The sequence below is a fragment of the Phyllostomus discolor genome, chromosome 3 (genome assembly GCF_004126475.2).
Source record: "Phyllostomus discolor isolate MPI-MPIP mPhyDis1 chromosome 3, mPhyDis1.pri.v3, whole genome shotgun sequence".
In the NCBI taxonomy this organism is placed as follows: domain Eukaryota; kingdom Metazoa; phylum Chordata; class Mammalia; order Chiroptera; family Phyllostomidae; genus Phyllostomus; species Phyllostomus discolor.
This window is the reverse complement of record NC_040905.2, coordinates 206,638,590-206,665,588: the sequence shown is the minus strand read 5'-3', so window position 1 is coordinate 206,665,588 and position 26,999 is coordinate 206,638,590. Positions and strand designations below refer to the sequence as shown.

At 56.7% G+C, this 26,999-nt stretch overlaps 1 protein-coding gene across 2 annotated transcripts in view; it reads right to left on the bottom strand.

Moving 5' to 3' along the window:
- Window positions 1-7,005: 7,005 nt before the first annotated feature.
- The window catches only part of OLFML2A (olfactomedin like 2A), a 29,516-nt gene continuing 9,522 nt past the window's right edge, over window positions 7,006-26,999 (bottom strand). For both annotated transcript variants that reach the window (XM_036022211.1, XM_028516065.2), the window contains exons 3-8: window positions 21,082-21,189; window positions 17,833-18,042; window positions 15,850-16,096; window positions 13,446-13,664; window positions 11,994-12,179; window positions 7,006-10,638 (exon numbers count right to left, since the gene is read on the bottom strand). In XM_036022211.1, coding sequence (XP_035878104.1) covers window positions 10,034-10,638; window positions 11,994-12,179; window positions 13,446-13,664; window positions 15,850-16,096; window positions 17,833-18,042; window positions 21,082-21,189 — 1,575 coding nt within the window. In that variant the 3' untranslated portion in view covers window positions 7,006-10,033. The remainder of the gene's footprint in view (window positions 10,639-11,993; window positions 12,180-13,445; window positions 13,665-15,849; window positions 16,097-17,832; window positions 18,043-21,081; window positions 21,190-26,999) is intronic.

The window sequence follows — 26,999 nt, the reverse complement described above, 5'->3', positions numbered from 1 at the left end:
GCCCTTTTGATAGTCAACCAACTTTAGCTCCTCTTTCCAAGAGTCCCCTGCCTTGCTGGGGTGCACAGATTCTCTGTCACGTCCCCGGCTTCCCAATCTTCCCAATCATGGCTCTGGCTTGGTCCGTTTCTCCTGGCAGTTCTGTCCAAATTCATTTTACTGAAACACTATTCACAGACTGTAACGTTCATCCTCTTAACGTATACAATTCGGTGGTTTCTCATAAAGTCACAAGCTTGTGCAACCATCATCACTACCTTATTCCAGAACGTTTTTGTCAGCCCATCCAGAAACCCCAAACCCATCGGCAGTCGCGTCCCAGTCCTCACCTTCCCCCGCAGCCCCTGGAGGCCACCCACCTCCCTGCCTGGATGGGTGGTGCCTGTGAACCACACGATACATGGCTCTTGTGCCCGGCCTCCCTTCTACACCACGCACCGCGTCACATCGTGTCCTACACCAGTACGAGGGCCACTGCGTCCCTCCTGCTACACATGGCACTCCCCCTCACTCTGCGCATACATGGTTTTGTAGAAACAAACTATCCGATGCCTGTGGTCTAAAAGGATTTTTTTTACACAATCAAGTATCAGAGACGTCTTTCTGTGTCCCTGCAGATCCGCACAACCCTTTTTCATGTCTGCCCGGCTGTGTCCGTGTTCCTCTGGGTGTGTGGGGGCAGGGACACGTGGTGCATGAAGGGCAGGTTTTGAAGTGAGATCTGGATTGATGTCCCAGCTCGACTGCTTCCTCGTTGTCAAAAACTACTTCTCTAGGCCTCAGGTTTCCCGTCCGTGAAACGGGGTTATTGGGAGGATCGGATAAGACGATGGAACACCATGCCTGGCTCTGAGCCGGTGCTTGCTAAATAACAGGTAGGATCTCTTCAGCGAGCATCGCTTCCAAGCCCTTTGCTAAGAATTTTCATGGTTATTCAACTCAGTGGTAACGGCTGAGTCAGTCGTTGTTGTCACCCCGGTAAGGCCGAGACCGTGTGTCTGTTTATCGAGGTCCCAGGGAGAGCCACTTGCTGGGCTTTGGGGCAACATCCCACGGACGTTTGCTGAGCGCTGTCTGCTGCGCACCGGCAGGGGAAGGGGCCCTTAATTCTCTCCCACGCGGACCCAAGAGGTAAACAAACTGAGAAACACAAACGAGATGTCAGATGTATGTGATACAATAGAGTATCTTTTACTCTACATGTAAATGGGCTAATTTCCTCGATGAAAACAACAGCAAGACAGGCTGAAAAGCAGGAAAAGAAAATTTCAGTTGCACATTATTTATAAGAGACCTAAAACAAGCTAAGGAAAAAACAAAGAAATCTCGAGGGAAAGAGCTCTGTATTTATAAATTATCAATTTGTATTTCAAACGAGTAACCAACCGCACTGAAAGGGGAAAAAAGGACCAACCCAAGTAACTTCCGAACACAGACCTTTGAGACAGACACTCGGTCCGAAGGTGAAAAGAACAACAAGCCAATACCGACCTCCGCCGACGAGGCTTGCTTTTCGGAGCGGTGTGGGTCAGCAGCTGTGCAGCGCGCTCCGTGCGTTGAGAACGGAGTGGAAAACAAAGCACGCTGAGGACACTGAGGGCCTGCTCTCCGCTGCCGTAGGGGGGAGAAAAATGTGACACAGGGGAGGCCAGGAAAAAGTGCCCTGAAGGGCGCCATTGGGGGCGTTGACAAATTTGAGTAAGATTTGTAAACTAGATATAATATATTTGTTAAACTTTTAAAATTGATTTTTTAAAGATTTTATTTATTTTTAGAGAGGGAAGGGAGGGAGAAGGAGAGAGAGAGAGAGAAACATCGATGTGCGGTTGCTGGGGGCCGTGGCCTGCAACCCAGGCATGTGCCCTGACTGGGAATCAAACCTGAGATGCTTTGGTTTGCAGCCCGCACTCAATCCACTGGGCTACGCCAGCCAGGGATAAAATTGATTTTAAAGAGAGAGAGAATAAAAAACACTGACTTATTGTTCTACTCATCCATGTATTCATTGGTTGCTTCTCATATGTGCCCTGACTGGGATTCAAACCCACGGCCTTGGGCTGTGTTGGGACAATGCTCTAACCAACTGAGCTACCTGGTCGGGGCTAGATGTAACATTACATTGAGCCTCAATTTCCTGATTTTGCTCATTGTGCTGTGGTTATGTGAATGCCCGTGTTCTCAGGAAATAGACACTGAAGTCTTTAGGGGGAAAGGGGCATCGTGTCTGCCACTTCCCCTCAAATGGTTTAGGAAAAAAGGCGCCCAGAGAGAATGAAAAGGCACATGTCCCAAAACGTGACTAATCGGTGAATCTGGGGAGAGAGTATATGGGAATCCTTTGTGCTATTCTTGTAACTTTTCTGTAACTTCAACATTACGTCAGTGGAAAAAGTTGAACAGAAAAAAGAAAGAAGAAAACCTGTTTGGATGCTTTTCTTTAAAGAAGCTATTTCCCCTCAAGGAACTCATTCAGATGGCTGAGTCTTCAACAAGCCCGGACTCTTCCTTGGTGACTTCAGCAGAGATGCCAACCTTTCGGAAACAGACCGAGGTTTGTTCGTGAGGTCCTCGTTCCCTGGCTGTGCAGTGCAGGTGTGGGTCTCGACCACCGCCCCTTCCTGCCAGGCTCAGTGACCACGTCCATCCAGTGCACACGCCCGCCACGCCATATCCGAATCCCCAAGGCTCATCCCCACGCCGGGTCAGAGCGAGAGCGCAGGGTCGGGCTTTGTAAACTGGAAGATCAAAATATCGGGGGAATAGTAAGAGCTGGGAACTGAGAGGGAACAGGGAGGAGCCCCACTGGCCTCCGGTGGGGCAGGGGCCCTCGTGCATGCCTGGACCCTGGGCGAAAAAGCTCTGCACACAGCAGTGCCTGGAAGCCTCCGCCCCCTGTCTCGCTGACAAAGGGATTCACCTTGGAATGGGCAACCAGGAGAGAGAGGAGGGAAAGTCCCCGCCCTGCAGGGGCAACTCGGGACTGATCCCATCAGCGTGGTTCAGGGTGAGCAGGGTGACGGCTCCACTGAGCTGCACTCAGTGTTCATTGGAAGCTCTCCAGCTCCTTCCAGTTGGGCAAGTCGCTCACCAAATGCAGTGAGGTCTCGGGGCTGCCCCTCCGATCTCCACCTGATCTTGTGAGTCTGGGCACGGGCTTTCAGTTTGACTTTCCAGACGTCCTTGAATCCTCACATTTTGGTCCATTTTTTTTAAACGGAATCTGTTTTTTTTTTTTTTTAAAGATTTATTTATTTATTTTTTTAGAGAGGGAAGGGAGGGAGAAAGAGAGAGAGAGAGAAACATCAATGTGTGGTTGCTGGGTGCCATGGCCTGCAACCCTGGCATGTGCCCGGGTTGGGAATCGAACCTGCGATACTTTGGTTTGCAGCCCGTGCTCAGTCCACTGAGCTACGCCAGCCAGGAAAATCACATCTTGGTTCTTAAAGATCCTCAGGCCGATGGGGTTTGTGGTTGGGATATTTGGAAGTGAGTGGCCATGGATGAAACTGGGAGGGCCAGTGGAGGTCTTGAATGTCAGCCCTGGGAGCACGGTTTGATCCTCAGAGCCATGGGCGGGGCCACGGGACAGCGACCGGTGAAGGAGCGAAATGGCCAGGTTTTCATTCTCAGGTTCAGTCTAGCAGCTGAAGTCAGGGGTCAGAGGGTGGGGAGAAGCAGAAAGATCAGTGTGGAGACTGGCACAGAAAGCCAGGCAAAAACCAGAGTGAGAAGGGTTATCTAGATTTTGCCCTAAAATACCATAGAAATGTTGAATTTAGCACCCATCCCACAACCAGAACTTCTTACTCTCACGGCAGACACGGCTACTCGCCCAGGGTCCGCCCTGGGTCTGGTGCGTAGCTGCCAGCAACAGCCACTCCCAGTCCATCTGAGCAGGCACATGGCGTGAAAGAAATTTGCCCTCGCTGCTCTCCGTTATAGAAGGCAAGGAGAGTCATCAGTTTCGTGGTTACGCTTGGGTTTGCTGGCGATTCACATTGGGGCTCCCCTAGCCTGAGGCCCGGGGATGGGAGTGAGGGGGAGCCCCCACATTCGCCTTTGAGGCCCCTTTCGGTCATGGAGCCTCACCCTGTTGTGTGCCCTCCACATTTCCACCGAGAGCTTTTTCACGCCCATTGCCTCGTTTCCACCCCACCACACCCCTGGGAGGGCGAGGTTGTCGTCCCCATTCTACAGATGAGGAAGCTGAGGTCACAGGCTTCGAGCAGGTGGCAGGACCGGGACTCAAACCAAGGACGGGTCTGGCTCCAAAAGCCCCGGCTCCTTCCAGCAGGAGCCCGTGCGTGCGCACTGCACCAGCGGCCTGCACTTGTCAGGGCCTCCCGCAGAAAAGCCCGAACAGGTTGGGGCTGACATCTCGGTAACAATGACTTTCCCTGCCGATAGAAATCCCCGGCTTAAAAAGACCTGGGAAACTTGACTTCTGAATCACCCTTATCTAATCCGCTCCGTGCTGAGCTGTGGAAAAGGGAGGCTCTGGGCCCTGGGTGGGGCTGGGGTGGGGGCTGGTGGAGGGGTGCCGCACAGATGGTGAGGGGCGGAGGCCTCTGGCAGTGGGAGAGAATAAAGTTTCTGTCCTCGCACAGTTGGAATGAGGGCCCTGGAGCCAAGCAGCCAGGGCCGGGGCGGGGCCAGACAACCTTTGGCACGTGAAATGCCACCCTGTGCTCATGGCAGATAATTCTCGGTAGTAATTCATCCCCCGGCAGGCGTGCATCCTGAAAGCCCCGTCTGTTCCCGCCTCACGGGGTCCCTGCTGGAATGTGGGGGGTCGGGAGGCTGGCCCCAGACGTAGGCAGAGTTCAGACTGGCCCGGGTGAGCAGGGCAGTGTCTGGGCGCTGCCTGGGGCAGAGGGAGCCTTTGTGCTCTGGGCCAGGAGCCCACCCCCGCCCGCCGTCGCTCCCCTGCGGAGAAACAGCTGACACACACCCTCGCTCCCTCTGCTTCCTCTTCTGGGGCAGACGGCGCTTTCCTGGGTGCAGCCTGGCATCTGGCCACCCCACCCCTCCCCCGTCATGCCTGGAGTGTTCCTTCTGAGTTGCAGGAGCCCGAGGGGCAGGAGCCCTCGACCTCAAATGCATGGCAAAACCTCCCGGCGGGCATTTTTAAAACACAGCAGCTCTCACTCCTTGTCCCCAGAATCTGGGGTCAGAATCCACGGTGACTCGCAGGCAGGGCATCTTTTAAAGGTTTTATTTATTTATTTTTAGAGACAGGGGAAGGGAAGGAGAAAGAGGAGAGAAACACCCATGTGTGGTTGCCTCCTATCTGCCCCCGCCCTGGGGACCTGGCCTGCAACCCAGGCATGTGCCCTGACTGGGAATTGAACCAGCAACCCTTTGGTTTGCAGGCCCACACTCAGTACACTGAGCTATACCAGGGCTGGCAGGGCACCTTTTAAATCAATCCCAGTGACTCCAACTGGAGCCGGACTCGGGAACCACTGGTGTGATGTTTTGAGAGGCTAGTGCTGCAGCTCAGCCACCACCAGCCCTGAACATGTGATGGAGCAGTTGGTGCCTCAGTTTCCCCATTTGTAAGATCCGGACAGCAACAGAGCCTCTGTCATGGGGTACTGGGAGGGCTCCATGAGACAGTGCCGTGAAGACTGGGCCCCGCGGCTGGCCTGGAGCACTCGCTCATGATGTTACAATAGCCGAGAGAGTTCCCCTGGCTAGTTATGGCTGTGTCTTCCCTTCTCATTGCAGCCAAGGGGAGATTTTAGGGCTTGACATCTCAGGGAGGATGTGGGAAGGGCCGAGAGGAGTCCCCTTTGAGGACCACAGCACTGGAGGTGACCAGAGGGGGCTCTGCTCTCGCATGGAGGTGTGTTGGGAGGTGTCCGTCTCTCCGTGGCTCCTGTGGCTCCAAGAGAAGCCCACGCTCCTTAGCAAGGCACGTGGGGCCCCTCCGGGTCCTCTGCTCCACAGGGCCACCACGAGGAGGTGGTGGCCCCCGGGCTTTCCCACCTCCCAGCAAGGTCTCAGCAGAGGGGTGAGACCTGCTCAGCTCAGCGCCCCTGTGGCCGGCACAGGGGTGACGGTCATGTTGGATCGCCCACAGTGCGTGACGCGGACTGCCAGGGGAACTGGAGGAGTGCAGGACCGGTCACAACGGCAGCAGTGGCTACGGTTTCCTGGGTGCCCTCAGCTCGCTGGCCATCCCCCTCGGGGTTTAAAAAGCCACACAAATATTGCCACGGCCCTCTCTGGCAGGGAATGCCATGGGCCAGGTTGCTAAGGGTGAGAGAGAACTCCATCTGGTCCCCAAACCCGGTGAACTCTGTAGCCTCTGGCCTCTGCCAGCCACTGAGCGTCCTTGAACCCTGACCTGGGGCACAGAGCTGCGCACCTGTCGTGTCCGGCACCGTGTGTGCTGCTACTGCCACAGATGACAGAAAGGCCACCGCTTTCTCTGCTGAGCCAGTCGCTGGGTGTTCTCATTTCCATAGAACTGTAGGATGGAGAAAGTCACCAGGAATATCCCGCCTGCTCCCAGCTTTCATGATCCGAGACTGTATTCTAGAGTTTTCCACGTGGAACCTGACTTATGGATGACCTTGACAGATATGCTGCACAAAAAGGAACCTCAAAGGAGGTCTGTATGCAAATAACTCAAGTTTGGGGAACATGGACAAAGTGATGCTCAAGGGCCCCCCCCCAATGCCATGATGCCCTTTTCCACGAAAGCATTTCTTCCCCTCGCCCCCCTCTCCCTCAGGGAGCAAGCGTAGGTCCGCCCTCCCTCTCTGCACAGGAGAAGGGGGCGCTGCGGGGCAGCACCTGAACACCTTGGGACCGATTCGCTTCTCCTCGGCCCCGGGAGGGTCAGGTTTGCGGCCGGACTTGGGTTCTTCCGCCCTGTTCACTATTCAGATCAGTTTCCAGCAACAGTGAGGTGACAAGGCCAAGTCTCATGGCGAACTAAATATTTTTTTGTTGAATGTCTGTGTTCACATAAGGACTGTAGCCCGTGGCATTTAGTCAAAGGTCTTAAATCAAGCTTGTGATCATGTATTTATTTAGGTATATGCCACCTTGTTGCAAAAAAGGTATTGTGGCAACTTACACAAACAGATACAATAGAATAAAAACAAAGGGGTTAGAGTCAAGGTAAAAGCAGGAGGCTAGAATGAAGCCAGAGTCCAGTGGGAGACTCAGTACAATTGTTCAAAATAATATCAAATTTGACCTTGAGCTTCCCAGTGGCCAAAATGAAACAAAAAACATGACAGCTTACAAGATCCCTAACAATGAACAGTTAGTTTGGGGCTTCGGTATAAACCCAATTGACCCAGAGATTTCTTTTCCGTTAATTTGTTCCAAATGTGATGGGAGGCAGTCACTCCTCAGCTTGGCTCGGCATTCAAGGCTGTTTACCAGCTGCCCCGAGCCTCTTTCTTGGGTCTCACACGTGGATGTAGTTTGCGGTCTGGCCACGCTGAATAAAAGCCAAGGCCGCCGTTTGGAGCTGCTATTACAGAGGCACACGGGCGGCAAAGAAGAGGTGCCGACCAGCCCTGGAAAGCCAACTCTGCCGCAGACCCAGCTGCTCTGTGAAGGGACTTGGGTGAGTCCCTCCACCTCGGTGTCCTCATCTGTGAAATGGATGTACACGTTCGGAGTACACGCCTTCTGTTGCTATGGCGATGTAGGCACATGGCGTGCTCGGCACCCACTGCTGATGTTCGGACGATGAAGGTGGTCGGTCCCGTTACCTGATTTTGGAAGCTGGCCCTCCACCTAACCACCCACATGATGAGTGACTCCGTTTCTCCCGGCTGCAGTGTGACCACCTGTAAAACGAGGACTGTCCCTGCTGCTACCGCATAAGCCACGTGCCGGGGCCCGAGGGGCTGAGTGCCGTTCGGAGGCTGCCGCCAGAACCATCTCCCCAGACGACAACGTTGCTTTTGCACTTTCACTTTGCAAAACTGGTCCATTCTCCCTTTCCCTTTTCTCGATTAGTGGAGAGAGAGGAGCACGGACACGGCTCACATGGTTGGGCTGTGATATCATAAAAGACACAGGCTTATGAAACCCACGCCCAAAGCCAGAGGAAACGCAGCCCCCTGAAGAGCCTGCGCCCGGAGCCGGGACGGGTGGGCGGGGGAGGCTGGCTGCGTCCCCCACCGTGAGTCAGGCCTTGCTCCGCTGGGTGACGTCGTCCTCCTTTATTTCAGGGGTGGGTTCCAGCTTCGACAAAACGACGTCACCTGGCAATGCCTGACGATACAAGATCCCCCGACGGTACAAAGAAATGTGTTCTGCACAGAATGCACGTCCCTGCACTCCTAGGTACGCAGCTAGATCTCCCACCATGGCAACCGGTGCTCGGACCTACGTGCACCCAGAGCTGGCGTGGGGCCAGAGTGAGGGGAGCGGGGTCTGGGGGGTGTCCAGGGCTCAGAAGGAAATGCCCTTCGGAGCTGTGGGGTGGCTTGGACATTGGGTAGGCCCCCGCCCTCTCAGGCAGAACTGCCTCTTAGGCCAGGGGAGTAAGGGATGGAGACAAAGACCTGGAAGGAATTGGCTGTATCCTGTTCCCAGTGGGGCTCCAAGCCATGCTTCAAACCTCTCTGGGCCTATTTCTCCTTCGGTGAAAGAGGGAGCCATTTCTTCCCAGTACTGCCCAAAGCAGGTGAGGGGCAGGCCTGTGGGTCTGAGGCTCAGGGAGCCGCCAGCAGCGCTGCGTGGGGGGCCCATCAGTGCAGCCTCAGCCCCCGGCGCTGGGCTCGGGGCCGCCCTGGCACCAGTATCTCTGAAGCCAGGAAGGGGGCTCTGGCTGTTCCCTGTGACCAGAAGGTCCAATGCCTCTCCTGGACCCGATTGCTCGGATCTCAGCCTCCCCCAGCGCCCCCCCCCCCCCACCCCCCACTGCTGGCCATCCCACCTAATGCCCAGGTCAGGACTGACAAGGAAGAGGGAAGCTGTTTCATTCCTGTCCCACCCTGGCTTCAAGCCTAGGGTCTTGCTCCCGGCAGACCTGGAGGAATCCCTGAGTACACACAGGTTGTGGGTTGAGAGGACGAGAGAGAAAGGTCAAGGTAGACCCCAGGCCCAAAGGCTCTGGGAGGGGACAGGGAGTGGTCTCATGGTCTGGGTATGTGGCCAAAGGCAGCACTCCTGGGTGGAGAGGGAGCCTTGGGGCCTGGCCCAGCTCCCCACCCGGGTAGCGTCGTGGCTGGCAGGCAGCTGCCTGCAGCCTTCTCAGCTGCTGCGGCAGAAACAAGTGACGGCACTGACGAGGAAGAGAAAAATCGCAATGAGTACAGAGGGAGGGGCTCTTGGATCGGGGGCTGGGTTTTTTTTTCTTGGGGTGTGGTTTCTACTTGGTGGCTGGGTGACCATGGCGGTTTGGAATGTGGTTGGACAGCGGGTGGGGAAGCGGGGAGGGCTGGCCAAAGGCAAGGAGCAGGGACATTAGCCAAGGGGCCTGAAGCCCAGGGCCACCAACAGCTCAGCATAAACGGGGCCCGAGGTGGCACCCAGAGCCTGGCCTCCACCCGACATCAGTCCCTTCCTTGGTTCTGAAGGCCTCTGATTTCCAGAAGCCCTGGGGAAGGAGGCAGAGTTGCCAGAACAAGACAGATTAGGAGGGAGTGGGGTATGCGCAGGGGACAGCACGGTCAAGTCTGTCTGTAAGGTGGGGCTGTGGTGGCAGCATGCCGCCTGATCCAAACCGAGGCTATGCGAGCAACGGACCTTGTCTCTCTGAGCCTCAGTGTCTTCACCTGCTAAATGGGCTTAACTGTCTCTGCCTCCGAGCGCGCTGTCGGGAGGACAGAGCGGGTCAGTGCACGTGACGCTCTCGGCGCAGCGCTCTGCAAGTGGCGGCACCGACGGTTCCCCCCGGTGCTCGGGAAGCTTTGGCCGGCTGCCTCGCGTGCCATAGCACCTAACCCCCCGGCCCGGTCCCCAGCTAGTATTTGCTGACGGAGTCCCTCGCAGGAGTCGCTACGGAGAGCCCCTGTGTCCACTGCCCCTCCTCTCCTGCGAGCGCCGTCCCCGCTCAGACCACGAAGTGCAGCGTGTAGGTGAGCTGGTGGCCGTTGTCCCAGGCGTACAGCACGCGCTCCTTGGGGTTGTAGTCGATCTGGGTGGTGTAGGCGTGCTCGTTGAGGAAGGGCAGCTGCGGGCGGGCGTCGGTGCCCGTGTGCGTGTCGAAGGCGTAGGCCACCTGGCCGTCCCGCTGGCTGTAGGTGTCCACGGCGTACAGGATGCCGCACACCAGGAAGCAGTTCCCGTAGGAGTTCCGCCGCAGCCGCGTCTTCCACGTGGTCTCGCGGTGCACGGAGAGGTCGCCGGGGTCCAGGTGGCTCAGCACGATCACCTCGGGCTGGGCCCCGTCGCCGTCATCCACCGCGGGGTAGATGACCCACAGGCCGCTCTCGTCCACGGCAAAGTCGATGTCCGAGTGGCCGCGCCACTTCCAGGGCGTGGTGTCCTCGTACACGGCGTCGGGCAGCATCGCCCAGGAGGCCACGAAGCGCTGGCGCAGGTCGTACTTGATGATGTTCTTGGTGAAGGCGCGGTTGTAGTAGAAGGCACCCTGGTACACCACGTGGCCCGTGCCGATCCAGTTGTAGGGCAGCTTGTACATGTTACTCCAGCGGCCTGCGTGCACAGGGCGGCTGGTCACACCAAGGCCTCTGGTGACCCTCGGCCCACCCAGGGACACGGAGGCCGCCCAGGGCTCTGGAGTGGCTCAGCAAGCCAGATTCTGAGTGTTCTGTGAGTCGGGAGCTGGGCCAGACATCTTATCCCGGCCGGCCCGAGAAGGAAGGACTTCCAGTAACCCATCTGCTGGGGAGGAAACAGGCTCAGGGAGTTCAGGGTCACCAGTGATGGAGTGGCACAGCCAGGACGCAGAAACCGGCTGACGCCAGCCCCTCTTGCTTCTGTCTGGACTGCCATTCCCTGTCCTATTGGCCTGGGGGATGCCTCCTTATCTTTCACAGCCCTGGGCCAATGTTACCTCCTCCAGGAAGCCCTCTTTGATCTCCCCACCTTGAGTGAGGGCCTCTGCTCTGGCTTCCCATAACCCTCTGTCTTGGTACCTTTCCCTGGCTTTTCCAGCGCCAGCCTACGCGCCCCTCGAGGCAGGGGCCGGGTCAGTTTGGTCTGGCGGAGGAAGGACTTCAGCTGTTCCGGATCAATACCGGGTGACACCACTGCTCAGGGGGAGTCCAAACCCTCTCATGAGGCTCACAAGGCTTGCCTCAGCCTCCTCTCCCACTGTACCCTCCCCCCTCCCGTGCCACTGCGAGTCCTCCCATTGCACTGGCATGCACTGGGCCTTCTGCCTGGAACACATTTTCCTCTCCCTCCTGCTCTTCCTCCAGGGCTCAGCTCAGCGTCACCTCCTCTGGGAAGTCTTCCCTGATCTCCAGACTGGCTTCTCACGGCCCCCTGAGCTCTCCCTCTAACACTCTGGTCAAATCGTTGCTTTGCGTCTCTGCCTCCCACACAAGACTGTGCATTTCTGGAGCGTGGGTCCTGTCTCAATGACCCCTTCCCCCACCATGCCCCAGATCTGATAACCAAACTTTTGTCCTTCCCTGCCGAGACCTGCAGCTCCTCTAAGGCCCGGGCCCCGCTCAGCTCTAAGGCAGGGTGATAACCCCGACCTCCCGCAGTCATAAAGATAACACAGCTGACTCACACAGGTGATCAGCACAGAAGAAGCACTAGTGGAAACCAGAAGGATTATTTCCCTTGGCAGTAAGTTACACCCCTGAGGGCCAGGACATGTCTATCTCATTTGCTGGGGCATTCCAACCCCTGACACAGTGCTAGCAAATACGGGGTGCCCTGGATGCCCCTTCCTGGGCTGGCCGACCATTCGGAGCTAGGCCAGGCTGGGGAAGTCTGGATCACAGGGAACCACAAGGCGAGGGGGCCGAGTCTCCACGGGGGCCTCCCCCCGGGCCACCCACCCCTGCCCCACCCCCACCTCCAGGGTCCCCGACCTTGCTTGAAGTTCTCCAGGTTGCGGAACTCCACCAGGCTGTTTCCGTAGTAGTAGTTGGTGACGTAGATCCTGTCGTCCTGCGCAGCGGGGTCCTTCATCCAGGCACCCTCGTGGCGCCCGTAGCTGTGGTGCCTCACCGGGGGATCCACGGACCGGAGAGTGCCCTCGCAGCCAGCCTCTCTGCCTGTGGGGAGCAAGGGGTGCAGGGGCTGGCACTCAGACGCGTGCCCGCCCCCCCCAGTCAGAGCCACAGTCCTGGGCGTGCTCTCGGGGTCTAGCTTAAATCCCTCCTGATGTTTTGTTCAAAACCTTTCATGTTTTCTTTCTTTTTTTTTAAGATTTTATTTATTTATTTATTTGTTAGAGAGGGGAAGGGAGGGAGAAAGAGAGAGAGAGAGAGTAACATCAATGTGTGGTTGCTTCTCATGTGGCCCCCACTGGGGACCTGGCCTGCAACCCAGGAGTGTGCCCTAAGTGGGAATCAAACCTGCGATGCTTTGGTTCGCAGCCAGGGCTCGTGTCGTCTTCCCTCACGATCAAAGCAATGTCTGAACATTGCAAAAAGGTGGAACATTCAGAAAAGGAGAAAATAAAACTCATTTGAAATCCTGCTATCTAAAGAAATTTTCTAACATGTTGTATTTCCTTCCTTCTCTTCACACGTCCGGTCATGCAGACATACTTTCAAACCTATGGTCCTTCTGAACACAGTTTCATGGGCCCTGTCTGGTTTTTTTTCCTTCCCTCCACTGAGCAATTTCTCCCATCATTAACTGGCCTTTCAGTGATGTGATTTTAGGGTTCTCCAGGCTGCCAGACAGCCGTGCCCTTGAAGTTCCTAAGCCAGACCCCTCTGTGTCAGACCTTTAGCTTCTGTCCCGTTCCCCGGCATTAGGAACAGGCTGCGGGGAAACCAGTTAAGCTGCAGCTGCTGCCCAAGCGGCTGACGGACCCTTAGGGAAGATCCCTAAACACGGAGCGCGCTCGGACCCAGCGTGGCTCCCGGCCCCGGCAGCCAGGATGCCCGTCAGAAGGCGCGGCGTGGTGATTTCATGAGGAGGACTTCTACCAAAAGGCACAAGCCAAAATCGACAAATGTTGACCTAAAAACAGAGCCAAACACTGGACAGAAGAGAGAAAGATGTGAAGATAGTAGCTGTTGGATTTGATGATGGGATTCTAGGGGACTTTTACAAAAGAACTTGTTGAAAATGCTACTGGTTTCACTGTAAATGTTGTCAGGCTTTTTCTGTCAAGGATCAGATAGTAAACATGTTAGGCTTCCCAGACCACATACTTTTGCTCCATCTTCTCTCTCTCTCTCTCTCTCTTTTTTTTTTTACAGCCCTTTAAACATGTACCAATAGCTCCAAGGCTTGCAAACACGGGCTGCAGGCTGGCTCTGGCCCGTAGCAGGGGAGGAGCCTGCCAACCCAAGAGGCTTACTCACCTTGGCTGGGGACCGAAGGGTGGGAAGGTGGCTCACTGGGCAGGGGACTGGTGGCAGGGGTGGGGGTGATGGCTGGGTTCGAAGAGGGAGTGTCAGGGGCCAAGTCCGTTCCCTCCGAGGCCTTGGGCCCAGCCTTCTCAGAGTTGGGCTCGGGTGGCCTGCCCTCCACCCTGGGCGACAGCTGTTCCAGCCAGGAAGTGCCCCTGAGGAGGGCGTTGTCTGCGGAGAGAAGACCCTGAGCTCACATCCTCGCTGCACCCGCTGCTCCCCAGGGTCCTCCCCAGGCCAGTGGGGTCCCTGATCTGGGGCCCTGGGAAGTGGACAGGGGAGGCCCTGGTGAGCGAACGGCCTGGAAAAGTGGGCTTTGCGGTCTGCAGGCCTGCTCCGAGCCCCCCTGCCAAGTGGCTTTCCCTTCAGTGGGATGAGAGTCGTGAGGCCCACTGCGTTAGGCTGTTGTTGATTAGAGGAAAATGTGCACAAAACATTCGCACCGATTCTGCTGAATGCGAGACCCCTTTGCTTTCTGTCAAACTCCTTGGACCGATTCTCTCACTTCCTAGGCTCAGTTCCCGGAGGCAGAGAGCCATCCCCAGACCTCCTCCCAGCCCTGCCCCCTGGAGCCCACCCCCTGCTTTCTCTGACCCAGTATTCCACCCTGCAAGCAAGTAGGGGCAGGTGCGCCCAACTTCCTGTCGGCTTCCGGAAGCCAGGTCTCTGTCTCTGTCCGTCCCCCACTCATTTCCTGTCTCCTGTCTCTCTCAGCACCCCTCTCCCCATTTTCTCTCTCCCCTGCTGGCATGGGCTTTGCTCACAGGAGGACTTTTCTGAATCCATGGGACCTGGTTGGGAGCCATCTGGGTGGTCCCTGACCCACACACTTCCCTGGGCTGGGCTGGGTGGGGTCTGGGTAGGGGGAGCAGGAAGACTCAGTGCCACACAGCCGGGGACAGAGACTCCTCAGCTCTGGGGACGGAGCTGTGAAGGTGTCTAAGGCAGGCTCTGCAGCCTGCTGACCCGGGTTCCAGTCCCAACAACTCGCTATGAGACCTGGAGCCAGTGACTTCACCTCTCTGAGCCTGGTTCCTCCCCTAGTTCAGGGGCAACACGAGGTGAAAGAACTCAGAAAACCGTGATGCCAGGGCCAAAGGAAAGGTGCCAAGGTTACTGCGACGGAGTGGCCCCCAGCAGGTGCCCGGAGGTCCCTGACTCCAGGACAGTGACTTGATTCCTTCCTGTACTCTCCAGGCTGGGCTTCCTCTTTGCACAAAGGTTTAGCCGCGTCCCACTGCAGGGCAGCCCCTGGAGCCTGTTGGGAACGGGCTACACCCTCTGGTTAGGGGACCCTCTGGGAGGCTGGGCTGCGGCAGCCTGCCAGGGCAGGGGGCTTGTTCCCACGGGCTGTGCTGGCAGCGTCAGATGCCTGCAGCTGTTCTTGGGCAGTGTCCCAGCCTGGGGTCAGAGGCCAGGCTGAGCTGGCAGGACGCAGGGCCAGCAGCTGGCACCAGGCACTGAGGGAACAGGCCCCTGACCCCTGAGAGACCAAGAATTGAGGGGGCTCTCAAAGGAGATGGGCTCCTCACAGTTCCACCTCCCAGCGCTCTTGGACATGGGCTGGGCAGGGGGCCTCATGGGAGGAGGTGGTCAGCAGGGCCCAGGAAGGGGGAGCAGGCTCGGGACACTTCTCAGGGACATCCGAGGAGGCAGGCCTCTTGGGGGGTCTCAGAGGAGAGTGAGGAGCCATGCTAGTGGGGATGGCCTGCAATTTGGGTGCTCTAGGGACTCTTGTCCCTTGTTTCTCAGTGGGTCACTGTCATCATCCTTCACCGTGGTCCGGCAAGACGCTGCAGGGAAAGTATAGGTGTCTGTGGGCGCTCCTCTGGGGGGACAAGAAACGGGAGCAGGGGCTGGGGAGGCCGTCCGTTCCAAGGCCAGTCTGCAAACAGGCGGTGCCCCAAAGGGCCTACGTCACTCTTCAGAGACCGGGCCAGGCCACGGCCCCTGCACTCTCCCGCCCCAGACTGGCAGCTGTCTGGTCGTGGGCACGGTTTTTCCCACTAGACTGTGAGCTCCATATTAGGCAGAATCTCTGGGTGACACAGCAAGTACACAGTGGACTTTCAGCAAATCTCTGAGTGGAGGAGGAGAAGTCCAGTGAGGGTAGAGATGGCTGTGAAGACTGGGAAGGAACTGAGTGGCCCCCTGTGTCGGTCATATCATTCCATCCCCCATAACCCCCGAGGGAACAGTATGCCGTTGTGTAACCAATGCACCAACAAACAGGCGAGCAGTGGAGTTGAAACTCCAGGCTGCGGAGAATGCCCTGGAGCCCTGTGCGAGATCCTTGGGTGTGGCCGTCCACCCGCAAGCCCCCACTCCCCAAGGTTCCAGTGCCCCTCCAACTCACCAGCCTCGGTCACCTCCTTGCTGCCCGCCTTGTAGTAGGTGATGCCTCGGATCACCGCCTGCTGCTGGCCCAGGGCCCGGGGCTTGCCTGTGGGCTGGGGGAATCGGCCCTGGCCGCCCTCCTTCCGCAGCTTCTCCACCTTCAGCAGCTTCTCCCTAGGAGGCTTCGGGAGGGCCCTGTCTACAAAGCTCTTCTGTACGCCGCTGCCGTATTTGTTGCTGTCCTTGACCTTCCCTCCAGCCGTGTCCTGGACGAGAAGGGAAGTGTCAGAGTTGGGGGCTGGTAGAAGGGACGTTGTGGGGGGTTGTCACGGAGGCTCGGCATGTGGGGGCTGGAGTGGCCACGCTGCCCTAGGCCATACATCCTGGGTGGTCATCAGGTCACAGCTTTCCTCCCATAATGGGTGCATCCATGACTGGGGCGTGCCTCAGTTTCCCCACTCAGCTCTCTTGCTCCCCTCCAGGCTTGAAGGCCAGCCTGACTGGTTGGATTCCTGTCCCATTTCCTAACGCCTGTCACTCCCCAAACAGGGCTGGCTACAGTGGTCAGCTCCTTGGGGAGGGAGCCGACCGGCAGGTCCGCTTCTCCAACGCTGGCTCTCTCACTCATCGGTCTCTGTTTACAGACGGAGGGAGGTTCTCAGGACCCTGGCGGGGGCGGGGTGATCAGCTCATCCCAGTGTGGCTGGAACGTCCCCAGTTCGAGGTCTGAAAGCCCTGCATCCTGGGAAACCCCTCAGGCCTGGGACGGCTGGTCGCAAGGGCATTGCCCTCAGAGCATGCAGTTTCTAACGTTTTGTGAATTTTGCTGTTTTCATTTCCTTTTAAATGTCCTTGCTGCTGGCTTGGCACGAGAACACAGGGCCCGTGACTCCGACCATTGTTAGGCAGAGTCTTCAGGAGATAACAGCGGGGAGAGCGGAATCTGGGCCTCTGCACCACTCGCCCGCCTGTGGAACTGGCCTCCGCCCGAGCAGGAAGCCAGCTCTGGGCCAAGGCTCCAGGCTTCCTCCAGGCACCGCCGGCAGGCTGGCGGCTGGCGACAAAGTGCGCCGGCTCCGTGGCCAATGCCACACGCGCGCCGGCTCGGCAGGCACACGCAACCCAACCCCTTCTGGTCCCAGTGCAGACACCCTCTCCTGCTGTGACCTCACTCCACGTTTCCTCATCTGCCAAACGGGCGAGGATCACCCTCCTCGCAGGTGGTCACGGGATAAACCGAGAACACGTCTGCGAGGAAGCAGGTTCTACAACATCAGCTCCCTCCATCCCCCACTCGGCCGAAACGAGGCCACCAAGGGCGGTGCGGGTGCGGCCCGCGCATGCGCAGGTGACCGGCGGAAGGGGCATGAATGGAGCCGAGACCTAGTCTTACTCCACTCGCCAAGCCATACGCTCTGGTGCGTGTCAATCATAGGAAGGTGCCTTTGTACAATCTGTGCACTCAAAGGGGCTCCTCTTTCTAATTTATCTTCCCTGAGGAAGAGCTTTTTCTGCTCTTTGCCTGCCTTTGCCTGCCTTTGGAGGGCCTTTGTCAAATTTGCACAAAGGTGTGTTATTTGTCAAGGGTGGCTTTCCTGGTGACGAAACCTCTGCTCACTTTGAGCTCTGAGCTTGAACATGGAATGTCTAAGGGTTTGCTGCAGGAGTCCTTCGCCCCGGGCTGGCTGGAGGACGTGGTGTTCGCGTGCAGGGGTCCCCGAGGCGTTGCCTGGCGGCCCCTGAGCAGGCCTGACCCAGCCAGCGGCCCGGCCACAGCAGGGGAGGCTGGACGTGCTTTGCTGCAGCAGACCTGGCCCCCAGGGCCAGGCGGGGAGGGTCATCTCTATGCCCTTGTCCCCACTGGTTTGGAAATGGGAATGAGGACCCTGCCAAACCGTGAACTCTCCAGCAGTGCACACACCCCCTTGCCCCGCCCAGTCCCAGGCGAGGTCCTGGCTCACAGTGCCCCGAAGCCCAGAGGTAATCAGAGCCACGGTCTCACCTGTGCCTTACTGCCGGGGCTGGTGGCTGGGGCAGCGGCAGGGGCCGCGGCGGAGTCCTTCTGCAGCAGCTGGAGGCCCAGGCTGGAGAGCTCCTTCCTGATGCTCACCATGATGGCCGACTGGTTCTCGTAGTGCCTCATCTGCTCGCTGAGGTGGCGCATGCTCTCCCTCATCACCTCGTTCTCCCGGCTCAGGTTGGCCTTGATGCTCTGTGGGGGTGGGACCGAAGTCTTTCCAGCCTCCTCTCACAGCCTCCCACCCCTTGTCCTGGGAGGGGACACCCAGGACCTGCCAACGGGCTTTGCGGCCCACTGTTGCGGGCAGAGGCAGCACTCGTGAGCTTGGCTGGAAAAAAGCCTGCTGCTAAGAGACCCTGTAGTAATTTTTTATTTAAAGAGTGAATGGATCCTGGCTGGCATAGCTCAGTGGATTGAGCATGGGCTGTGAACCAAAGCATCGCAGGTTTGATTCCCAGTCAGGGCACATGCCTGGGTTGTAGGCCATGGCCCCCAGCAATCGCACATTGATGTTTTTTTTTCTCTCTCTTTCTCCCTCCCTTCCCGCTCTAAAAAAAAAGAAATAAAATCTTAAAAAATATATATATATATTTCTTTAAAAAATCTTAAAAAATAAAGAGTAAATGGGAGAAAAATAGATATAATATCTTCACAGTACTAAATTAAAAAGTACAAATGGGTATAAAAACATCTTCCTCCCACCTTTGTTTCTCAGCCAATTGTTCTGGGTTCCCTTTTATTTTTTGGACACTTTGCCTTCCCACGTGAGCCCGCCTTGAGAACTCTTCTGCGTCTGCACGTGCAGCGCTCGCCACTCCTTCCCTGGCCGCACGGCATGGACCGGGCGTAGTGGGTTTGGTCAGTCCCTGAGTATTCGTGATTTAACTTGCTACCAACGTTTTGCCACTTTAAAATTACCTTTTAATTTCACAAGTGATACATAAGTATATAAAAACCTGTTAATGAAATGCTCGAACAATGAAACTGGAGTTTTGCCATGGGTGAGACTCGGATCCCTTCTGACCCCCAAGCCTCTGACTTCTCTCCAGGTGGTGTTGGCTCTGCCCACGGCACTGCCCCTGCTTTTACTTCCAGGTTTCTTCTGTCTGCCTGCCCGACTCCCCTGGCTGGGGTCGCTGCCTGCCTGGCCTTAGTGTCCCCCACCACCCCCTCATGGCCCCTGGTTCTGAATCCTGCTGGACACAGGACTGCTCAGAATCTCTGTGCTCCTCTCTATGGACCCTGTAACCCAGGGGTCCCTGTCCCTGGGCTCTCGCCCGGGCTGGCCTTGTCCACTGGGCAGGACTCAGGAAAGCTGGGCAGCCTGGTGTCAGTCCCAGGTCCCTAAAGCCCAGGCAGGTCGGGGGTATGTGTGGAATTCCTTTGTCTGAGTCTACTTCTCAGCCAGAGCAGGTGAAGCTAGAGTCAGAAGCAGGAAGCACCTCTTTGCTGCACAGCCCTGGAGCTTACGAGTTCAGAATTTCATGGACAGGGGTTTTTATAGAGGAGAAGAGAACCTACAAGTGATTGATGTCTGGTCAGCCTGGGTGTGAACAGATTCAGGGCCCCAGAGGCAGCAGGCAGGAGTTGGACAGACCAGGGTTCAAATCCTTGCTCTCTGCTTCCTGGCTGAGTCGCCTAGAGTGAGTGAGCGACGCGACCTGTCTGACCCTCGGTTTCCTTGCCTGTTAAATGAGGGTCTTTATCATAATGACAACGGCCTATCAGGGTGACTGTGAGGACCAGAAATGCTAAGGAACAAGAAAGTGAGCTCTGAACCAGAACACAGGCAAGGTAGGAGTCAAATGGCAGAAGGTAACTTTCTCAGCCTCCGCACTGCTGACATCCGTCAGACAGCTGTGTTTGGGGCGGGGGGCTGTCCTGTGCGTTATAGGGTGTTTAGCAGCATCCCTGGCATCTACCCAACTAGAAGCCTGTAGCACCCACCACCCACCTTCCCCAAACTGCGACAGTCAAATGCCTCCAGATGTTGCCAGCTGTCCTCTGGAGAGCACAACGGCCCCTGGTCGAGAACCTCTGTGGTCAGGGAACAGAGCAGAGGGGGCCAGCTCCTCCCGAGGGGGGCTGTTCTCTCCCCTCCTCCCAGGTTAGCAAGGAAGGAATATTTTTCCTTCATAGAATTATCACTTAGTGAACAGAAGCAAAGCACAGATAATGCAAAACAGAAGATAATTAGAAATCACTTCTTTGTGGCTGTGGAAGTCACTTCTGATCTGTCCCAGGCCAGCAGACATGCCCTCCGGACGGGCTGCTCCCGGTTATGTGAAGCGAGTTAACATTTCCTTAGATTACCAGAGGAGCGGGCACAGGGTGGCTGCAGAGCTGGCCATGGGAGGGCCTGGCATGCACTCGGTGCGCGGGAAACGCCGGTGCTCAGTGGGAATCAGTCATTATTACTTTCTCCCATGCTGGCATGGGCCGGGCACATAGTGGATACTCACCAAATGCTTTTTGAATAATTAAAAACCACTGTGACTTCAACTTCGGGGCCAGGAAGGGGTTAATCTCCCACCCAGGGGCACAGGATGCCCAGGTGCCCCCTCCCTCTGGAGAGGAAGCTGGGAAAGGAAGCCCCCACGCCCGCTCCTGGCAGCTGCGGGTCCCCAGGCTCCCAGCAGAGGCCGGATGCAGGAAACAGGCGGAGGCCGGGCTGTGCCAGCACAGATGCAAACCTCGAACCTGCGGCCTGGAAGCCTGTGCTCGCCCACCTCCGCCCCTGACCTCAGGGGGCAGTCCCAGCTGCTGGCCCACCCTCCCGCACTGTCACTCTGACCCAGAGTAGGTGCTCAGCACCTCCATCTCCATGGTAGGTGCCTCACGCCTGGCCCCTCATGGGTGCAGCCAGTCCTACACCCTGATGCACCACCTCAGGGGGCACTGCTCACGCAGCATTTGTGTCAACAGTGGCCCTGGTCTTGGTGAACTGAGGACAACTGCAATTCCAGGCCCCTCCTCCTCCCTTTCATACAACCGGCAGGGCCCAACCAGGTGCCTCAGTTTCTCCACAAAGCCATTTGGCCCTTGAGCCCGTCAGATCTCTGCCCCACAGTTGGGACCCTGTGGCCTGTGTCTCCCTCCCCCTCTCACTGCTGGAGTCCAGCTGCCGACAGCCACCAGGGCTGAGACAGAATGGCCCAGGCTCCCTGCTGACACTGCCCTCAGCCCCCAGCACTGTAGCAGCCTGGCCTCTGGCCCATGCCCTGCCCTTACCTCTTCCAGCGTGTCCATCTGGGAGGCCACCTTGTGGACGTAGGCGTGCACCCTCATCAGGTCCATGCTGTACAGGGCGCCCTCCAGGAGATCCACCATGGACTGCAGCTGCCGGGGAAGGGCGAGGGTTAGTGGGGGAGCAGAGCACAGGGCCTGCACACAGAGAGCAGAGAGGCCCCACCACAGCGTGGAACCCCGGAACCCCTGAACCCCGGAACCCCAGGCTCTCGGAATGGCCTTCTTGGGCCCTTCGGAGAAAAGCAACAGGCCCCATCTTTTGAGCACTCACCGTGTGGCATCACTGTGCTGGGGCTCCCGTGAGCGGTGCCACATAATCCTCACCCCGCCCCAGGAGGTCTGTGGTGGCAGGCTCCAACCATCCCCTGGGTCCCTCTTCCTCCTTCCTGTGCCCAGGCCTGGCCTGCATGTGCCCACTGTATTGGCCTGCACCTGTGGCTCACTTCAAAGAGCCACTCTGCCCCAAAATACGGCTGAGAGCGTATGTCCTACTGGGAAAGCCCTGAGGCCATGTCTGCCTGGCATGGGCACCTAAAGAACCAGCTCCCTAGTCCCAGTGGGACAACTGAGCTGTCATTCATACTCCAGCATCCCCTGGGGCTGGGGTTGGGGCTGGGGCTGGGGCTGGTGCTGGCCTGAGACTGCAGCCCTGCTGGGCTTCCTTCCCTTCCTGCACCCGAGCCTCCCGCTCCGCACAAGTGTCTCCCGGGAGCATGTTCCTTGTGAAACACCCGCACACAGACCGTTCGCCACAGGGTCTGCCTCTGGGGACCCAGCCGCAGGCAGGGTTAGGACTTTTTTTTTAATCTTCATCATACAGACTGGGGAGCTGCAGCTTGGACGGGTGAAGTGACCCGCCCCAGGTCACCAGGGTGCTCCATGGTGGAGCCCGGAGCAGAGCCCAGCTTGCTGAAACCCAAACCTCTTTCCTGTCATGCTGTACTGCTCCTGTCCTGGGTCCAGAAGGGGAGACTCAGGACAAGGAAGAAGGGGGGCTCGCACGACAGGTCGGTGGCAGATGCTGGGTCTCCCCTGCCTGGCCCAGGGCTCTTCTCTATAGCTGCCTCCCCGTTTCCCCTCTGTCACACCTGGTCAGAATAGGACATTCCCCTCCCGATGGCTGGGATGCCAGCAAGGGTGTCAGGGACACCATGGCCCAAACGACAGGTTGGGAAATCAGCTTCCCCTGGCTTCGCGGGCAGGGCGGTTCCTCCAGCCCACCCTCCAGCACAGCCCCGCTCCCAGGCCTACAGCGTTCCTTAGGGCCTGCGCGGGCCAGTGCTCCTGTTCAGTCCTAGCCCGCTGTTTCCAAAACAGTTCGCAAAACCCCCCCCTCTCCCAGGGGCATTCCAGCTGTTTTAAGCCTGAGAACTTTTCTCGGAGTAGACTTGGATCTCTAAAACAGAAGAAGGGGGCGGGGCTCCGGTGGGAGCAGGGGCGGGGCTTTGAGCCTTTTCTGCTCCCCTATGACTTTGCTCAGGCCTCCAGGCTGCACGGCTCCTGTGGGACTTTGTGGAACATAGTTTGAGAAACATGCCCGTGGATCCTCCTGTGCCTCAGCTTCCTTCCCTGTGAAAGGGGTCAACAGGGTCGTGAGCAGCAGTGAGGTCCGGACAGGGCTCAGCACGGAGCGAGCACGACGCAGCGAGGGCTCCGTGAACATCGGCACCAATGATGACGACTGACTCGGGGCCAAGTGGGAGCCTTCCAGCCACCGCAGCTGGCTCCCCACAGCTTGGCTTTGACTGCGAGTCTGTCCCCTGCTAGATAACTTCCTGTGGCTCCCCGCTGCCCACGTGTGGCTTGTCATCTCCTGAGCCTGGCATTTGGGCCCTCCTTGGTCTGTCCCAGCGACCCTCTTCAGCCTCAGCAAATGTTTACTCCGGGCCAGGCACTAAGGACGGTAATAAGCGAGACGGACACGAGGCCTCACGGTCCTTCCCAGGCTGGCCGGGCGTGCCGAGAGTAACAGAGAGGTGCCCAGGCCGGGGAACACAGACGGATGGCCACACCCAGGGACCCAGATGCTTCACGACCAGGTGTGACCTTGTCTGGGAGCGGGCACAGATTAGTAAAGTGTGCCAGGAAGAAGCTGTGTTGGAGCCGAGCTCTGAGAAAGCCAGGGTGGCAGGAGAAAGGCATTCCAGGCCAAGGGAACGGCTCGGGCGAAGAGCTGGCGGCGCGAAGAGACATGGTGTGTCCCGGTGTGCTGCCCCGGGCGTGGGCTGCGGATGGTGCTGGTCCCGACTGTCCGTGATCAGGCGATTATGGAAAGTGAGAGAGGCTTCCATGGACTTTTGCAGCCGTTTGATGGAGTGACTTTATATCTGTTGACTCTTAATAATCAAACATTGGACTAGTATCGTGCATGTGTCATTTTCCTAAGGGTGCATTTTTAGAGTATTTTACAAAAGGACTGGTTATTAAGCCCTGGCTGGCGTAGCTCAGTGGATTGAGTGCGGGCTGGGAACCAAAGTGTTGCAGGTTCGATTCCCAGCCAGGGTACATGCCTGGGTTGCAGGCCATAACCCCCAGCAACCGCACATTGATGTTTCTGTCTCTCTCTCTCTCTTTCCCTCCCTTCCCTCTCTAAAAATAAATAAATAAATAATCTTAAAAAAAAGGACGGGTTATTGACCGAGTTTTTAAACAGCCGGCCTTTCGTCACAGACAGCCCGAGCAGCGCTGTGTCAGAGACCCTGGCGGGCGGCCCGTGGGGCTGCAGCAGAGAGGGCACACTCCACTCGCTCCCCCCAGAATGCCCTCTCTCTGCTCTGCCGGAGGGACTCCTACGCAACCCTCAAAGCCCAGTTCTAATGCTACCACCTTCTCGTGGTTCCCGTAGTCCCTGGGACATCCCCAACCCAGCACCAATCGCACTGCCATTATCGGGGTCAGGAGCTATGTCCCCACAAGACTGGAGATTCCTCAAGGGTGGGGTTATGCCTGGTGTGTGTTCAAGGAAGAGGGGTGAGGAGGTGAGATGCACCCCTGCAGCCAAATTCCCCAAGAAAGGGGATCTGGGCTCCCCTCACTGCTACTCAGAGTGAAGCAACTGAGGCCAAATCGTAGCAGGGTTTCTTAGCTGGAGAAGAAGGAATGGAGGAGGGGCAAGGGGCAGGTATGAGGCAAGCGTGCCCCCCCTCCCCCTCCCCCATGGGCGAGGCCGCAGCCCTCTGTCGTAAACAGAGGGCTTCCCCTGCCCCCTTCTCCTCTTGGGGTTCTCTGGGTACCCCTCCTGTACCTGGCCCTGTTCCTAGGGCGTCATGAGGTGGAATAGCTTCTCTTCCTCCCACACCCCCACCCGCTGTCAATCCCGCCCCCACCCCGTCCCACTCCTATAAGGCTGAAAGGAACCCCAAGGTTGCTGTGTACCGGAAAGGCCCCGAGGACAATGGGCTCCTGACTGGGAGAGCTGCCTGGGGACCTCTCCCCTGGGTGAGGGGCCACGGCAGACAGTTCCTGAGTTCAAGTCTCAGTGCTGCCAATTTCCTCCTGTGTGATCGTCAGCAAGTCGTGATCCCTCTCTGCACCTCAGATTCCTTCCCAAGCAAAGCCGACCCGAGGTTCCCTCTCCAAGGGGTGCTGGTAAGCACTAAATTAGCCAGCTTTTATGAGAAGGTTTTGCGTATCCTCATGCCCAGTAGTCTGGGAGGGTATTTAGTTATTGAGGAGTGGGCCTGGGCAGAAATTGGGTTCATCCCTGTAACGGAAGACAGGCTTATGGCCTCCGCGCCTGGTGTCTGCAGAGCCCTCGCGAGACCCCAAGGAGGCCGTGGGGTCCGGGGACCGCCCAGATGTCAAGGGGCCACTTGGCCTAAAATTTACAACACCCCCCCACCACCACCACCAAATTTGAGAGTTTTGGTATCCATCCAGTTGTTACAAAAATAAAGCTAAAGTTAACTTTATTTATTTTTTTAATCTTCACCCGAGGACATTTTTTCATTGCTTTTAGAGAGAGGGGCAGGGAGAGACAGAGTGCCCTGACAGAAAAACACTGATTGGTCGCCCTTTCAGACGTGCCCCAATGGGGGACTGAACCTGCAACCTGGCTGTGTGCCCTGATGGGGAATCAAACCCGCGCCCTTTTGGTCTACGGGACAATGCTCCAGCCAACTCACACCGGCCAGGGCTAGAGTTAAATGTAAAGAACACATTTTCAGCCAAATGTGGGGACAGCTGTTCATGTCTGGCCTGCGGAGGCACTGACTGCGTGTTCCAGGCCGTCTGGTCGTGCAGGGAGCAGCCTTGGGGCGGCGGGCAGGGGAGGCATGCGCAGGGCCCCTTGTAGCAGACTGGACTCTCCAAGTGGGGATGCCTCTTTTGAAAAACACCCCACCTTTCCCTGGCCGGGTTGCTTGGTTGGTTAGAGCATTGTCCCAACATGCCAAGGTTGCAGGTTCGATCTCCGATCAGGGCACACACGAGAACCAATCAATTGAACTCATCAATATGTGGAACAACAGATCAGTTGTTTCTCTCCCTCCTTTTTCCTTTCGGCTCTCTGTTTAAAATCAATAAATAATTTTTGAGTCCTACTTTCCTTTCTGTCACTGTTGGTTCCCTGTACATTTTCCTTTATTTCACTTTTCATAGCCTTCACTTTTTCCTCTAATTTGCCACCATATTCAACCAATTCTGTGAGCATCTTGATTATTAGTGTTTTGAACTGTGCATCTGACAGCTTGGCTGTCTCATCGTTCAATTGTATTTGTTCTGGAGCTTGATCTGTTCTTTCATTTGGGCCATTTTTTGTCTTAACGCTGAAATCAGTAAATAATTTTTAAAAAATTTTTTTAAAAGAAAAAAAATCCACCCCACTGTGTGCAGGTGTCAGCTGGCCCTCACTTGCACCCACTGTGGGAGTTCGAGTGGGAGAACCAGGGCAAGCAAATACAGAAACTCTGGCTGCTCTGAGAAATCAAGTCCTTTGTCTCTGACCCTGGAGGCCTGTGACTTCTGCCAGCACCCACAACAACAGCAGACTAACTTGTTGGCTTTCGAGTAGGGTCACAGCTCCCTGAACTTCACAATTCTTGACACCCACGTGTTTGGAAGAAATTATGAAACAAACAAACAAACAAAGGACAGCTTCAAAAGCACCACAGTTGTCTGGTCCACTACAGAAAGGAAGACAGGGAAGCACTGTGATTTAGAACGCATGCTTTGGACACAGCAGGACCTGGGTTCAAATCCCAGCCCCACCAAGCCCTGAGCTGAGCCTTGTGTGAAGGGCACAAAGGTGCCTGGCTGGCTGTGGGGACTGACCTGGCTTGCACATGCCCAGCCAAGCCATGGGCCCTGGTGGGGGGCCCCGGCACGGGCTGTGTTGTGTCCCCTGGAGCTGGTGCTTCTTTCTGACCTGCCTATGGCGTGCGGTAAGGAGGGTGTGGGCACTAAAGTCACATAAAGTATGTGGTAGACTCGAGGCCACAGGTCATTGTGTGAGAGCTTGGGCCAGTGGCCGAATTTCTCTAAACCTCAGTTTTCTTTTCTTGCCTATAAAATGACAAAGCTCCTGTATTTCACAGAGTGGCTTAGGAATTAAGAGGGATAATCTGTGAAAAGAGTTTGGCACAACACCCGGCAGGCAGGTGGCGCTTGAATATGGGAAATATTACTACTAATTGAAAACAATAAGCCCTGGCTGGTGTAGCTCAGTGGATTGAGCCCAGGCTGCGAACCGAAGTATCGCAGGTTCGATTCCCAGTCAGGGCACATGCCTGGGTTGCAGGCCACGGCCCCCAGCAACCGCACATTGATGTTTCTCTCTCTCTCTCTTTCTCCCTCCCTTCCCTCTCTACAAATAAATAAATAATATCTTTTAAAAAGAAAAGAAAAGAAAACAATAACATCACAAAATTTAAAATATCACATCGACGCTCCAACAGAGGAAC